The 16,926-nt window shown below is 38.6% G+C and overlaps 2 protein-coding genes across 10 annotated transcripts in view; both read right to left on the reverse strand.

The window, feature by feature from the left end:
* Window positions 1-1,357: 1,357 nt before the first annotated feature.
* On the reverse strand, window positions 1,358-4,449 carry LOC132906101 (secretin receptor-like). The gene is made up of 9 exons (XM_060957968.1): window positions 4,427-4,449; window positions 3,887-4,274; window positions 3,460-3,554; window positions 3,227-3,392; window positions 2,978-3,140; window positions 2,463-2,593; window positions 2,226-2,317; window positions 1,930-2,068; window positions 1,358-1,841 (listed from the first exon to the last, which is right to left on the reverse strand). Exons 1-9 carry the CDS (start codon window positions 4,447-4,449, stop codon window positions 1,584-1,586), a joined length of 1,455 nt encoding a protein of 484 aa, XP_060813951.1. The 3' UTR covers window positions 1,358-1,583.
* Window positions 4,450-5,757: 1,308 nt separating this feature from the next.
* LOC132906141 (probable beta-hexosaminidase fdl) overlaps window positions 5,758-16,926 on the reverse strand; it is a 39,621-nt gene continuing 28,452 nt past the window's right edge. For 5 of the 9 annotated variants that reach the window (XM_060958018.1, XM_060958017.1, XM_060958021.1 and 2 more), the window contains 6 exons: window positions 16,191-16,334; window positions 14,990-15,088; window positions 11,558-11,820; window positions 10,153-10,764; window positions 8,868-9,597; window positions 5,758-8,330 (listed from right to left, as the gene is read on the reverse strand). In XM_060958018.1, the coding sequence (XP_060814001.1) occupies window positions 8,183-8,330; window positions 8,868-9,597; window positions 10,153-10,764; window positions 11,558-11,820; window positions 14,990-15,088; window positions 16,191-16,334 (1,996 nt within the window). In that variant the 3' untranslated portion in view covers window positions 5,758-8,182. The remainder of the gene's footprint in view (window positions 8,331-8,867; window positions 9,598-10,152; window positions 10,765-11,557; window positions 11,821-14,989; window positions 15,089-16,190; window positions 16,335-16,926) is intronic. The other 4 variants (XM_060958025.1, XM_060958023.1, XM_060958024.1 and 1 more) reach the window with 2 other exon arrangements.

Raw genomic sequence — 16,926 nt, forward strand, 5'->3', positions numbered from 1 at the left:
TCCTTAATGTAAGAAAGTATGTCAAGTTTGGGAGAAATATAATCAAATTATTATTGATACGCGCTATTTCTCCTCTCAATTCTATGTTAAAAGCTTCCTGGAATCATTAAAAATTTCTTCGCTCGTTTACGTAGGAACAAGATTGAAACAGGTGAAAATCGAAAACTCCTTTTTGTCGACAAAGAAGATATTATACAATACAATAAAAAGGAACGCGAATAACAAGTTTTTAAGGTAAAAGGGTCTATCGAACTACGAGATACAAATGTAGAAATTACACAAATTCTTCTGACAAATTACAAGGGCTGGACGATAAAGGATTCAACAGTGCTCCGAATAATCACATTCACACGACGATATAATATACATTATGCCATGCAACACGTGTTGCAGATTACATCCTCGTAACGAGAGACGAGATGAGGCGAACCGCACTTGAATTGTTCGGCTTTCGATTAATGTTTCTTCTGGTCGCGCATGTCATGACATAGTTCACGCTTCGTTACTCAACCCCTGTCTTTTCGACGCCTTTCCTCACCCCTTCCTGGCACGTGACTTTTGCCACGCGACTTTTCAAAGGAACGAATTTCAAAGAAGGGGTTGTTGTATGATTTTCCTCTCTATCTATCTATTATACACTCGTTTGGTGCTTCTTGCGTGCTGGATAGATTGTAACTGAGCAATTGTATAACCGTGTAGAGAACTGAACGAAGAGATAGACAACTTGAAAAGCGAACATAGCGATTAAGGAGAAGGTGAATAAAAGACAAGGAATAAATTTTCGAAGTATCGGTGAATACATTTTTTCATGGAAATAAACAAATCTAATGTAGCCTTTTTGGACTGTAATCAAATTTCGTTCTCACGTGTGTGACACGATATTACGTATACGCGATGTTACATGACGACGGGTTGAGAAATATCGAAGGGAAAAGAAATTAATGGGGGGAATCTGAGAATTTCGAATTAAAAAAACAGTTTCTTGAAAGAACAAATGTCACGGAGTGAGCGATAAACGCGAGGGTGCAGCACGAACAGGGTGGCATCAGGAACAGTGTGATCGATATTTCAGTGCCTGTTGGTATATAGGAACGTACGTCGTATATACGACGTAGTCGTCGTTATCGGTTGAAAAAGTCACGTATTTTCTTGGACAAATGTGCTTTAATAAAGATATATGCACTGTACCAATGATAGGAATAATTATTTTCATTGTATTACCAATTGCATAAAATATATCATAGTTGTACGATACATACTCCTCAACGTTAAAACTATTACATTGGAATTTTCTTTAAACGATAAGATAAGATTAAACGATAAGATTTTAAACGATAAGTTGTAATGAAGTGATACAAAAATATATAAAGCTAAAGGCTACGTATTATCAATTATAAAAATAGAAAAGAATCAAAATACGGCCAACTGTAAAATTTATAATTATACCGTAATACGAAATTAATTATCACACATAGAAGAACCTCGATCTACCGAAGATTTAAAAACAAATAAAATACACGAAAAAGCTGGATACAAAGATATAAAATTCGCGGATATAAAAGTATTTGTTTTTAAAGCTGCTTCTATCTTGTCTCCATTTCTAGCATATTTGGCCAATAATCGTTCGATCGTAATGCATTTCTCGCAGTGGTACCAGTGACTGCTGGATGATCATAATCGTTCGATTGTCTGCATTGGCGAGTAGATCTTCTTCTTCTCGATTCTCGAGACGCTGACAAGCAGAGGTTCGCTTTTTTCGACCATCTTATCCTCCAAGCTCGTTTTATTTCCGTTCTAACTTCGAGGTTCAGCAGACAGTAAAGCAGTGCCACGAAAGAACCCTGAAGAAACGGTGCATTTTCTTATTTTCTAAGTTTACATACTTTTAATTTACAAACTTTAATTTTTTTTTAAGGCTAATAAAAGTACTTGGAACGAGGCGAAGAATTGATCGAAGAAGAGCCAAACGAGCTCCACGCGGTTATCTTTGTGATAGGAGAGCCCCAGGAATAGAGTATAGTGAGCACCAAATAGGGGAACCAATACCAAAGTAGATTTGGCCCACCTGCTGTGTAAGAGAAACAAATTCATATATTCTTCGCTGTAATAATTCATCTATTCTTTTATATCGCAATAAAAGTACGTTCTTCATCTTCAATACAAAAAGTTGCGCATCGAGCAGCAATAAACGAGTACGAAAGAAAGAGTACAAGTTATAAATTTACCTGTACTGCATCTTTTTCCGTTGCAAATGTACGGACGTCTTGAATTTGATGAACAGGACACGTACAATGTTGAGGAACAGCAGAAAGTTGAACTAATAACATATAGTTCATTACATTATTAATTCATAATTCTTATTTGCGGATATTTTCTTATAGCATCTTCTGTCCAGGAGCGTGAGGAATCTTTTGCTTTTAACTCAACGAGCTTAATTTCTCATTCAAAGGTACGTCACTTACCAAAATCGATATTACGATGGGGATCCTTATAAGAAGAAATAAAGAAGGATTTTGGTGAGTGGTCCAGCAAAATGTGTCTTCGATCGTGGCTCGTATTATTATCCAAGGAACAACCACGAAAACAGGCAATCCTTAATTGTACAAATAAAAATCACGTCCTATTCTTGTCCTTCGTATTTCTAACGTGTATTACGCGATCTTTACTGAACACGTAATATGTCACTGTGTACGTGTCAGGATTCTTTAAACGACCTTGAATGTTTTTTTAAATAATTCGAAAGATTTTTAAATATTCAATTTTATGACTTTTTAAATTACTTTGATGTAAATTTGGGAAGACGTTGGATGAGCTTGATTCGATCTCGAAACCACCTTCAAAGACTTTGAATTAATTTTACAACGACGTCGAATCAGTTTATCTTAATCTTGAAATGTACTCGAATGATCTTGCAACGTGGTTAAATAATCATGTACTTAATTAATAAATAAAATAAATTACGTCTGTATAATCTTACCCCAGCCCAGTAAAATATACAAATTAATGGCTGAACTATCCGCACAGAACGCCCAAACGACCAGATTATGCAGGTACAAACCCTCCATCAAGATCCAAGAATAATTAGCAACGATAAAATACTGCCACACACTCGTGATGCCCTTACAGATCATTGTCTGAAACTGATTATCTTAATTGTACGGCGATTTCCATCAATTTTCTCTTCCATTTTATCTATCTCTTTTAATCGAATATTTGACATGCCTACGTTTCGTTGCTTGATAAAAGCGTTTTTTTCGTCGAGATAAACAACGTCCACTGTCCGTCTAATGCCATCGACGAAGATCCAGTCTCTGATCAGTGCCATGAACGCTCTCATTATGAAAGAAGCGAACAGATGCATGTGAAGCCTGTTTCTGGGATTTCTGAGTTTTCTAAGCGAGGCAATCGATTGTTACAACAAGAACCGAGACAAGGAAAGAAACACGATTAGTCGAGTACCTGAGTAGAGAGAAAATGATCATCGCGATAACCAGCATAGTGAAAGATGTGGTATAGCCGATTTGAGAGACGAGCCTGACGATAGGCAGCCATTTCTACGACAAAAGCAGAAATTAAATCTATAGAATTACATTTTGAAGAACTTATAATTTTATTAAATATAAAATTCGTCGGTTAAATATAACTATAAAATATATTAAATAGAATAGATGTTTTAAAAAATTATAGTGCGCGGTATAAATGGCAGAAATAATTCCGAAAGCTACGAGGAGTGATTTCACTTTCTTGTACAATGGATAAACTTTAGCGATGTAATCTTCTTCTGCGAGGAAGTTGGCAAAAATTTCTTTTACGCGATAAAAATATAGACAAAATAATCTGAAATAAGTTAATTTTAAATAAACGCGTGTAAGCTCAAAATTCTTACAGCCAGCAGAAAAGATTCAAAGTTCCTGTAGTCTCGAGGGTCGGTCATCTCATCTATTTCCAGGATGGTCTCCATGAGGTAGCGAGTAGTGAATTCATCGGGCAACTCGCATAAACTGTAATTACTCCCGGGAATATTGTCGTAATTTGTATACCATTGACCATTTGGAAGACAAGCTTTCGTTGCCATCGCTATAACGCGAACATTCGACTCCAAATTGTTCGCTGCGGAATTTAACTGGTATATCAGGCCAGTTTCAGGAGGACAAGGTAGAATGGCGATGGTTGAGGCCTCGGTATACGACCAGCAAAGTAGCCCATCAAAATGAGGCGGGCAATGACGATGTTGTAACGTTGCATTTTGTGACGTTATGTTCCGATCTATTTGTTAAAGATACGTAGGCGATTAAATGATTATTTTTTATACCCACTTTGAAAGACTTTCGTCTTTCTCATGGAACTTTCACTGTTTCCTTTTTATTCTCGGAATAGGAAAAAAGAAAATGAATATAAAAAACATCAGTCACTTTGATAGACTTACATTCTGTCATCAATCCATCGCATTTCTGTTTTTGTTCGATAAAGAAACGTTCGATGTTCGACGTTGCGTTGACCTTCACTACTGGTTCCGTTTCAGTCGATGTCATTTCGTACACTCAATGTCATTCGAGATGACAAAATTTATTAAAAAGTTGACGGTCCAGAGTACGTTTGGTGAAACGTTAGGAAAACTTTGTAATATGAAATATATCTTTGAAGTATCGAATGGAAAGAACAAACGAGTAGCACAGAAACACTGATGCGAACCTTTTGAAATCTGGTATTGAAGTGACCAGCTCGTGGATTACATGGCTATGGGAATGTTTGCGATCATGCCTCGCCCTTTGTCTTCTCCTTACTATAGCTATATCACTATAGTCACCTGGAGGAGGGACAGACTGGAAGTAGAATAAGTCAGCTACGTGTCAGCCAAATATCTTCCACTGTGAACATTTATCGAATCGAATCCTCTCTCAAAATAATTAACACGTAATATTTTTCTGACAAACGACTTGTTTGTTTATTAAACTCTTCCCATTTATTTGCAGAAATATAGATACAAAATAAAGAATAAAATAAAGATCATACGAGAAAAATACGATAAGTTCATTTTTGTCGATCTTCTGCTCTTTATATCGCTTGGTAACTACAAATAAGTAATTTAATATGAAATAGTCGAAGAAGGAAATAACTTCTAAAACTGGTTAATTCTACAAGTCCCCTGAAAATAGGCAATAAATTCACCTGTGACCTTCAAATGGTGGTTACAAATAATTTTGCTGAACTTATACGTCTGATCGATAATGATATACCTTGTTGAAAGACTAATTGTATTTATTAAGGGGCAATGGCACAAATGTCGCTACTTACTGCAAATTGTGTTGTACAATTTAGAAGATAAATGCAATAAAGCAAATCGATTGGCCATCGCGTGTACCATCCATCAAGACGATGATAGACCAAACAGTCTCTCGAGGTTCTCAGCCAATATTGATAGAACCACCAAGGAGCAATCGATCATCCAATTGTATCAGAAGTATAGGTAGACTAAAGCTATTATTTTAGCGATGATTAGAAATCAAACAACACCTGAACAAAGACAAAACTTTCATCGATCGCAGGAATGATATTGTCTTTCCTATCAGAGCAGAGTAAAAATTATGAAAAATTCGATTTACAATTTCTTGATAATTACCAAAACAATTTCTCTGCATGATTTTTGCGCTTACATGAGAAATCACGATCGAAATCATATTTTCCAGCGTGATTTTCTGGACGGACAAGATGGAGGAGGAAAAATTCTCCGGGGTACAAATGAACGACGAGAACCGGTGTATTCAAAATTTGTTTTATGTTAAACTTACACCAATCACACTTTACAACAGATTGCATTCCTTCGTAGATCAACTTGGGGAATCATCCGCGTGCAATTTTCATCGTTTCTTCATTAACGTTTTTCAAACATCGAAACAATTTTACAGACAACGTGCTAAGTTATTTCTCTTCCTTTAAAAATCCTTTACAAATCTTTTAAATGATCGAAAATACCCAACAAACGTCACGCAAGACGCCACACACAGCGAATGATTTTCCGCACCGGATCCAGCAGGGTCAAGCTTAAAATCACTTCTATGTTACAGCCATCGATGTCGCTAAGTTGTTAGTAAGTACATACGATTCATTTTTCCTCCCGTTATCGTTCTATTAATTATCTAGTTGCTCTTCAGCCACTTCCAATACGATGATCGTATTATTTACAAATTTTCACGGCTATTCATCATCAATAGGCCATTTTTATATCTCTCGGAGGTAGTATCTCGTTAACATCAAGACGAACTCCTCCGAACGTGTTTACGATTAATTAGAAAAGACACGAAGCACGGATTGGACGCTCGGTCTTGCAGATCCGCGACAATTCTTCAAGAATTGTTAAACGACTCTCTCGATTCCCGATGTTTCTTCGTCAAGAAACTTTTTTTACATATAATAATCTGACAGGGCTTCTTCACGGTCCTCGTTACGAACGGGAAGGTAATTATCGTACAAAGTATCGTGGTTTCTTTGGCTTCGAGGGATACGCGTATGCTGCCAAAGAATGGAATTCCTTGAACGTTTCCTCTTACACAATTCATTTTATTACTCGACTATGTTCTTCATTTGGAATACGGTTTGGTATTTGTGGGATTTTGTTCTATGTAGGACCTAGGTCTGGCAGTTTAAAGAGGGAAGCCTATGCGGATTGGCGCCGTGATTTCCGTTTCTAACGGCCACGCTTCGCTTTATCGTGTGACAAATAATGGTATATTTCTAGTCTCCTGATCACAGGAATCCTTTAATGGAGGAAAGTAGCCATAAGGATCGGTAGTGTCTTATGTCGAACGTCTTTTTTCTCCTTTACCGAGTGTATGGACTGTCTTTTCTAATTTTACCACCTTGAATGCCGTTTCTATGCTTTATGCGATGGTATGTCTTTGCCTAGACTTTTTGTCGTACTTAATTTTTTAGTAGAAGTAACAGGAAATGAGAGTTTTCGTTGATCAGATAGTATAGGTTGAATAAACGAGCGAAAGCTTACAAACTCTTTTTCAACCATCCATAACTCGAAAACTAATGTACGTTAGACATATATCGAGATGGCGTTTTCTAATTTATATAAGTGTGATTACTCACTCATAACTCACTCTGTATGTACAAATTTTATTGGACAAATTCCTCGGCTTATCGTTTAAGTTCTTAACAAGAATTAAAATATACGTATAATAATTAAGATAATTGATATTAGAAAATTCCTCCAATATTCTAAATTATCTTGCAATATAGAACGCTTTGAATAAGACGTGTCATTTAAAATCGCTAAAATAAGAATTGATAGCTTTCACTATTTCCATTAAAAATGAAATATCAAAAGCATCTTAGAAAAATTCCGGAGCATCAAAAAGACACTCAGAGGTGGTAGGATTAGACGAGCGGACGATGCGACGATCTCGATGCCTGCCATCGAGATCTCTCAATAGGAACGCGCTCGGTGTTTACACATGAAATCGTACAACAATGAGTAGAATTACAATTGGAAAGGCACTTCGAACGAAAAGTATGGCATCGAGCTACGACCAGGCATCGTGTAACATTAAAAAATCGCGCTCTGTGTATCTTTGAATTGACCTTGTTCATTTTATCTTCCTGTATAATCTGTCGTACATGGTCTCGTACAAATATCAAATACTCTGCCTATATCATTTTCGTACCAGAGAGAAAAACGAAACCCAAGAACATTTGTGTCGTTGTGCCTTCAACGTCCGGCAAGAATGAAAAAGCCAGTGAAACGCTCGAAAACTTCCTTCCCTTTCTTCCGTAGAAATAAATTCTCCAACTAGGGATCACCAAGGACTTTCAATTTGACTTCTTGACTTCTAGGAGGAATTTCATCGTCTTCTTCCACTCTCGACGATTGCCTCTCTCGAGTACTCCGCACTAGGTCGTCCTATGTCTCTCACGTGTCGTCCACATCTTCGTGGATCGGTTCGTAGAACGAAAATCGTTATCGAACAACCGATAGTTTCGAGAGACTCGGTCTCGTCACGGTTAAAACGATCAACGAGCTTCTATCGACGGTGATGTTGCAACGATCTACAAGCTCGGCGTGTTCTAGCGAAAGTGGCGGGTAGAACCACCTCGTGTAACGTCTTCCATTCACGCAATTATCGTGTCTACGCGTACAATTCCAGGCGAAGGCGATTATGTTCGGGCTAGCGAACGGTCAGAGACATTTGCCGGGATTCTGGGAACACCACTGCGGCCACATGGCTTCTGTTTTCAATCCACGGCTGGTTAGAAGCTCCATGTGTGCGGCTAGCCTCGTGTACACGCTTTCGTCTGTCGAGTAGCCGTTGGTTGGCATGTCGCTCCTGTGTATAACAAAAATTTATTCCGTGATTATCGTTATACGAAATTGAATAACATTTTAAGAGATAGGTAATGAAAATACAAGATGTTTCGATAATTGTAATATCATGGAGTTTGGAAAAAATGATTCTAAAACGATGTTCGGTATCGATCAACGTGACATTCTCCTTTGATTTATCAGGTCGTCCGAAAAGTTTCTTTCGTTTCATAAGGTGATAATAGACGAACAACAATTTCTGTTTTATATTATTTTATTGAATCAGGTATGATCCATTTCGTTCTATCTCTATTATTACATAATTCGATAAACTAATATAAAACAAAAAACATTGTGCGTCTATTATTTCCTTATAAAACGAAAGAAACATCTCGGACAACCTAATACATCTTTTTCCGACAGAGGTACTTAGGAACACGTAACGTTTCAATATTTCTTTGAGATATAAGGCATTCTATTATCACAGATTTCAATCTTTTATCAATCGAATTATCGAAAGAAGAGTCTTTGTTTATCTGCATTTTGGATTGCAAATACTCACCATAATCTTTCAGCGAGAGCAGATGCCCTGGGCCATAGTCGAGGTCCCAAGGACGCGTCGCCGGTCTGCTCGCTCCAGATAGCTGCCTCTCCGCCCAAAACGAGGCTAAAATGTTGCTGAGCGTAATCTCTCCAAGGTCGATGATTGTAAACAGTTTGCCAGGTACGATACTCGCCACAGGCGGCCTCTCCGATCTCCCTCCATTTGCCAAATCCACAATCCAGATACCACGTGTCCACGTGAGAAAGAATCACTCTGAAACCGTCTTCTAGAAGATCTAGTGTCTCCGGCCAGTTGCTACCTCCCCATGATTGGATCACGTGAATCTTTGGATCGAAGTACATGGTGATGTAAGGCCTCTTTGTCAGCGGGGAACTCCACAGAATCACAGCCTTTGGCGTTTCATCGTGATTGGCCTTCACCAACCTTTGCAACATCTTCGTTTCGAATTCGGCCCACATAGCATGATGATCGGTCATGTTCTGTGCTTGCATCGCGGCCGTGATGTTTCCGTATTGTGCCCAACAGTCCAGGTTCACCTCGTCCCCGCCAAGGTGCACGATGTCCCGAATTTCGGTCAGGTCCAGAAGCTCCCTGTACAGCCCCTCTAATATTCGATAGGTGTGCTCGTTGATGGGATTCAACTGGCCGCAATTCGGCTCGCCGCAATACGACGACCATGGCTGCTGATCAACGCAGAGAGCCAGCTCCCCGTAACCGTACTCCGTCCCTGAGTAAATTAACAAGATCAACGCCGGCCTGAGATGAGTTGATGATGCGTTCAGGCCCGACTAGTTTGGTCATTTGGGATATTACGTGTTTTTTTGTCGGACATAAAGAATATGATAACGAAGAACAGCGCTATATCGATTACAGTTAAGTTAATAGTAATAATAAATAAAAAGAAAAATCGGGCAAATTTACGTGTACATTAATCCTTTAGTTTCAATTCAAACATCGATTACTAGACCGTAGATGATTCTGCAAAATTTATATTTATGCAACAAAAAGGATAAATCGAGCTCTTTGAATTTTACCCTTTTGTATATTTGCATCTTAGAATTTCCCATGAATGGAAAAAAAACTGCAGTCTCGTTAGTAATTAAATTACATTCTGTCAGAGATAAGCGAATCGTCCAGACATTTTTCAGCGACAGTTATGTATCCACCCTTTATTTCTCCTTTTTTAACCACCACCAGCATTCAAGCCCCAGCCTATCGTCTCAGAGCAGACATATCCTTCCTGCAGCCGTACAATTCCACCCTAAAACCGTTGAAAACTCACCCCATTGCCAACCAGCACCAGCATGTGCCGGAGAGTCGATCTCGACGAGTACCCTGATGCCGCGGATCCTCGCGTAATCCGCGAGATCCTTCACATCGTCGGGCGTATAGATCTGATCTCCGCTATAAGCGCCCCATCTGGCCATTTCGGGGAACTGGGCCGAATCGAAGGGGAAGCTCTGCGAGTCTGATAGGTGCCAATGGAAAGTGTTCAACTTCGATGCCGCCATTCCGTCGATCACGCGTTTCAGTCGCTCGATGGGAAAGAACTGTCTTCCCGTATCGACCAGCAAACCTCTGTAGGGAAACGTTGGCTTGTCCTCGACGGAAGCGCGAGATAACACTCGCAAGGCACCTTCCCTTCCGGCAGATTCGTCCCACCAGATCATTTGGCCAAGCGTTTCCAAACCGTGTCTGGCGCCGAAGAAACTTTTTCCGGTTATTCGAGCTTCGAGAATCTTCCCCTTAGGCATCAGCTCCAGGGTATACGACTCGTCCGTGTCTAAGTTCGGCCCTATCGCTCTGCCATTTCCGGCGGATAGGTAGACGACGAAGACGTCCACCCCGGATCTGCTTTTAGCGTTTGGCACCTTCATCAGGCTTCTTATGTTACCTGAAACAGGAGACCTGAGTGTCAGTAGCGATATCGTGGTTTCAAAGGTACGATAAATAAAGTTATTTATGTAAATCTATCAGTAGCGAAGTTTAGCTAACTCGAAGTAGTTAGTAGTCGTTGAACTTTTCGCCGCTACCGATAGCGAAAGACGTCTGTATGGCTGCATATTTGCGTTGAGTATAAACGTATTGTTGATTATTCTTTGACGCGCGAATCGGAAGAAGCGAATATGCCTCTGAGTCGATATTCTTCGCTTAAAAAGAAGAAACGAAAAATACTAACTAGCTTCCTGCAATATGATATTCAAAGATTACGAGGAGCAAACGATGGTTTGAATTTTACATTGTCAACGACTGATTAAATCATATCATTTCGATGACAATAGTTCGGGTATAGAAGTTGCTTCGAGTACACGTTCGACTGCGTTAGATGCACTTTGTCTCCACAAACGAGTGAAATAAATGCATTGCCGAAGCAACGAAACGTGATTACGTCATGTATCATCGACGATCCACAGTCATGCGTTGCGTCATTCGTCGCTTTGTTTGCACTTGACGCGAAAAGAAGGTCCAGCCGCAACGCACGATATCGTTCTACAACACGAAGCGTCCAATATTGCGAGTCTTGGTCCCAAAATGATTAATAAACGAATAACTGTTCCGAGACTTTCGATCAGGGACATCCTTGAACATTCAGTTCATGCGTGAACAAACTCCTTATCATAATTCGTGGATAAAAAATATAAGATTATATAATAATATTCGGCGAAAATAAAAAATTGTATCTTCACCGATGAAAACATCCTTGGCGTGCTCCAACAGATTCTTCGTTTCCTGGTCGCTGGTGTTCACCGTGACGAATTCGATTTGCTGCAGATGTATGATCACGCTATCTTCGCCCAGGAACACGTTTCCGGTCGGTCTGGGCCAGAGAAGCCTGGTGTTTCCGCCGCAGAGGGCGATACAACTGGCCAAGGAGGTCCTCGAAGATCTGACCGCTCTCCTCTCGCATCTTCCAGCGACGCAGGCCCAGGACCACGGACTCTGAAACGTTCTGCGATCCAACAAGAATCGTTAGATTTTAAAGAAGACGTCGATTTGCCTTTGTTTTTCACCTGTTATCCTAACTTTTCCTTGGAACGTCGTATTTTACGATACTTTAACAAGCACCAAATGGATAATTTGCGATGAAACATAGCCAGACAAACAGACAGGGTTGGTAGAAGCGGTACGAGTCCAATGGTAGGGGTGAACGTACACGAGGGTAGCTTTTATATTTTAATGTCGGTATTTTCTTTCTCTCGTTTCTTCCTTCGTTCTCTAAAACTGTTTCTCATAAAATTATGATAATTATATTTGGACAGTGTTCGCAAACTTGATTGGAGAAACTGATTTATTTTGAGATACGATCGTTTCCAACATTTGTATCAAAAGCGTCTTGAGATTTATATGAAAAAGATACAACGCGTAAAAAATGTTACGTGAACGAACAAAGCCAAATGAATATGCGATGAGTTAAATGGCGTGTTATTATTCGACGCTGTTAAAAATATTATGTTTTTTGCGAGTGAGATGAAAAAATACCCCGACAGTAAAAATTGTATGAGAAACACAACACGAGGAACTGAGTGCCAGGTGACGTGTGCATACAGGAAAATGGTGCAGTGCTGGGGGAAAATCGAAAAAGGGAGAAGAAAGACCGTGATAAAGATTCGTAAGGTGGAGAACTAAAGTCTACGGGCGTAGAAGCGATCAACGAATAACCGATCGATCGATTCTTACGAACCTCGAGTGTCCAGTGAAATTCAGTAAAATTAAAATTAATACTGTTATCCGAGAGAAGGAGGTAACACTTGGACATAATTTCATTATCTAAACCTTCTATCTATTCGATGTGGTTTCATATTTGTCGAAAGTAAGCTATACCACATTTACATTTACAAGAACTAAGACCGGTGTAACTGAAATTGATTTCTCTTCAACTAGGTTTCGAAATTACAGGAATTTCTAATGTAGCACTTGATTCGGTGAACGCGTTAAAAAAGAATTTCACAATGGAAGAAATAGATTCTTACTCCAGAGCTAACGATAATTCGTTTATTTCGCTGGAGTTTCGTTGAGTCTAAGGATTCATAGAGAGACGAATATAAAAACGTATAGACAAAGTTCGTTGTTAATTTTTTGGAGATTGCGAAATTAACGCGAAGTCTAAGAGATCTATTTTCAGTTTGGCAGACGACAAGGCAGAAATATTTGGAAAATAACCGAAACAAGGATCCAGCGCGATGATTGGATAAACGTTTCGGATAGATCGGGAGATTCTCGGAAGACGGGAAATGCAAGTCGAATGAAGACGAGGATCGAGGCAGTGGCGTGTGAAGCACAACCTGAAATATATGTTACCATCGAACAGATAACATCAGCCTGATAAATATTCATGAGACGCTTAATTATGAAATTACAAATATTCGTGAAAGTCTTGGTATAAGATTAAAAACGAACCCTCGATATTATACTCGTATTTTTCAAAGAATCTCTCGTTAATTAAAAGGCGTTAAGCTGGATAACGACGTGTTCACGACTTATTCATGATTCCTACGAGTATTATTCTGTTTCCTGAAACGTGTATGGTGTATAAATGGAAGTACGTCAATTATAGCTTAATTTACGACAAGATGTAATCCTATCCGTGTGGATAAGAGCGAAACGTTAAAGGGTGTAATTGTTAATTTGTAATTTCACAACCGTTGAAAAATACGTGTATATACAGATTCCAATTAAATAAACCGTCTAGGAACAAGTCACGCAATGATGATGATTTATTTGCGTTTCCTGGCTGGAAAATGGCGAGAACGTTGCAACGGAAGAGACGATTGCGATTCACGAAGAGAGACAGTTCTTTTAAATACTCTTTACTGTTATATCGTGCAACCGTAACACTTCTATAATTACACAGAACCATGTAAAGAATTGATTTGTACGTACGAGAAAAATTATACGTGGTTCCCCTTAACATAATTGTTGCAACTAATAACTACCTTATATTCTTGGAATTTTATCCTCTTTGTTAGTCTCCATTTCGATATAGTCTGTATTTTAATAATTATCGCAAACGTACTGTCCAATTAATGTTTGTTAGCTAAAGTCGTTCAATAAATATTCTGTTTACTTTTGTAATTGCGAGTAGTTTTGTCACGACATATTTCCAACTGAAATAACCGAATTGACGTAACACATGCGTCAGCAGCAACAAGTATGTTAAAAAAAGGTACTGTTATACTTTGTAACTGCATCGATGTATGAAGGTAAAAGTAGTGCAACAATATCGAATATGTAAACAGCATCTAATTTTGACCTCTGATTTTTTCTTCTATTTTTAAACGTTTTAAGGATATACGTATCGCCGTTCCAATGTAATAATGACGTAAGTGAAAATTTCGAGATAAACGCGTTACCAGTCTCACGCATATCTAATTTCTCTATTATAAAAGTTTCATAATTTTCCGAACATGCCTGGCCACTATATCGCGGTAACGTCGTTATCGAGATATAAATAACCTTGTTGGCTATCGCACTTCGTAGCAATAACGGTAAGCGAGATCAAGTTGTTTATCGTAATCTTATAAAACATTTGCTTCGTCGTTTAATTCCAACTTTTACTAAATAAAATTATTTTTCTTCCTCTCTAGAAAAATCATTTTCTCGCAGTTGCATAATCGTTGCACTGGAACGTCGATAAACGTATGTAGTTTTTTCTGGTTGCGTAAAAGACGCAGTATTTGCTTAGTCGTACGAATAAAATTGATATAGTATCTACGATAACGATAATCACAGATGAATTAACAGTTGTTAAATATCCGAATACCTATAATCATATTTACATTCGCATTCCAAGATTTAAAGGTCCGTTTCTCCTTCATACATAATAATCGAACACGACGACTACTATGAAAAGATCAAGTCAGATTGTTCAAATGAAATAGTCAAAGGTTGAAATGAACGGATAAATGAACATGCAGAGAGTACGAAAAAGAAAGCAGACGGGCGTCAGCTGGTGTCCCAAAGAACAGTCGATGAAGCGGATGACGGATCATCCCCCGAGGGAAGAAGAAAAATCGCGGATGGCGTTTGGAGATGGAGGACAAACTTCTTGAGCAGAGGTACAAAAAAGAGAAAGCTTTTTAGCAAATACAGGCATCTCTCCGGGTCCAGGAAGACGTTACCTAGGCTCTTCCAGATACTCGTAGAGCCGTTCCTCGGGTTTCTTCGTGCTTTCATTACCGACCAGGAAAGTAACCAAGCCTCGTTGCAACTCCTTCAGTCTTTGACGTCGATCACGGTTGTGCGGGAGGTAATGAACGAAACGAGATATGCGGCAACAAAAGGTACAAATAAAGATTAAATAAATAACGGCTTGTCCGTTTTTTTGGGGGGGCATGGGAGGGATTCGTGGAATCGTAAGAAGCAAAGAAATATAAAGTGGCTCGCGAAACTACTCGAACATTTGCCATGGAAAATTTTTCCGAATATATTACGCGCGTTGTACGAAATATTTCGAAATTTTGTCGATATATCGTAATAAGTTCAAATTTGTTCATGTTTTGCATAATGCATACCTGTAAAGAGTTTCTGCGATAAGTGTTATGTGAATAATTTCGTGGGTTACTTTGTGCGATATTTTCACGCTATTAGCAATATTTTACCATCGATAAGAAAAATACAAGAGGACGGAGTTTCACTGTGTTTCACATGCAAAAAAGATGGCCTCGATAGTTTTTTTTAATTTGCCATGGTTATCGCTTAATGGCCACGAATTGTTTCCTACTGATAGCTACAATTTTGTATTATACTAAAACATGGCACGGTTTATGGATAAAGGAAAATTTCAGTACAAAAATTTACTAAATATACCGTTTTTATAACGCGTTCCTATCGTGTTCGTATCAACAACCTTTCACAGAAATCACATTACAGCTGTAAATCTAAACACATTCGTGGTTTCGTCATTACGTAAAATCAACGATAAAGACAGAACAAAAAAAGACAATAAAATTTCATTCATTTCTATTTTTCTCCAAAAACCAATAACATGAACATCGTGTATATAAATAATTGGATCAATAATGGGAACCGATAAGGACGAGAAACAAAAATAAAAAGGACGAGACGCGACTGAAAAAAAAAAGATTTAAAAAAAGATAAAAGCCTGAAACCTTGCATTCTTTCTTTCTAATTAGATTCGCGACGACTGTTGGGAATGATAAGATCGTCGTCGGCGTGTAAAAGAATGTTCGATCGAATGGCGCCGATCCGGGCGTCTCGAGAACGGCACGGCGACCATGTGAAGCTTAATAGGCGATAATAGGACCGAGTATCGACTCGTTCGCCTGGCTACCCGGTGCATCGTTATTATCGCGTACTCACCGTCGTGACGAGAACGGTTGGAGAGAAGCAAGCGGCGGAGCGTGCGCGTACATGGCGATGAGGAGGACCCCGGTCGTCAGGACCAGGAAGAGGAGGATCTTCCTCATCCATCCGCTCGGTACGCTGCCTACCATCCTCGACAGTCTGCAAAACAAATTAATTGCAACTCGTTATTATTTTCGCGTGATGGAATTTTTTCGAGTTTCCTCTTACGTTTTATTAATAATAATTAGCGAAGAGGTGCATCGTTATGTTACGTTTCAAGTAACTGGAAAATAAAGACTAGGAAAGTAAAATAAAAATAAATATCGGTAGGTGTTTTAATGGCTGGCGGTATACGTAATATCGTTCTTTTTATGCTATAGAATCAAGATGCGAATTAATCGCTCGTGTCCGAAAGAAGAATTTTAAAAGTTACAATAGTCGAATTCTCTGAGTCGTGAAAATGATCTTAACGAGCAAATATATACTATCAAGCAAATTAATTAGATCAGTTCAATTCTTATAACACAGCGATGTAATAAATAACACGATGAAATAATCTTTGGAATAAATATCAATGGTAAATATTACGAAATAATAGATGAAATAAAACTACCTTTTTCGAATTAGCAAATAATTAGTATCTCACGCCAATGCAAAAATAAATAATGATTTTTAGGGAAGATATAATCCAAGCAGAAAATTTTATGAATAGTAGTACTTTTATATTTTATATTAGGTCGTCCGAAAAGTT

Source organism: Bombus pascuorum, chromosome 4 (assembly GCF_905332965.1).
Source record: "Bombus pascuorum chromosome 4, iyBomPasc1.1, whole genome shotgun sequence".
In the NCBI taxonomy this organism is placed as follows: domain Eukaryota; kingdom Metazoa; phylum Arthropoda; class Insecta; order Hymenoptera; family Apidae; genus Bombus; species Bombus pascuorum.

Excerpts from the sequence above, each read along its gene's own strand:
- LOC132906101 (XM_060957968.1), bottom strand. The coding sequence starts at position 4,449 with ATGCGATGGATTGATGACAGAAT. Across the intron at positions 4,275-4,426 it reads CGATGGATTGATGACAGAAT|ACAAATAGATCGGAACATAA; the intron begins GTAAGTCTATCA and ends TACGTATCTTTA. Across the intron at positions 2,594-2,977 it reads GTATATTTTACTGGGCTGGG|GATTGCCTGTTTTCGTGGTT; the intron begins GTAAGATTATAC and ends TGTACAATTAAG.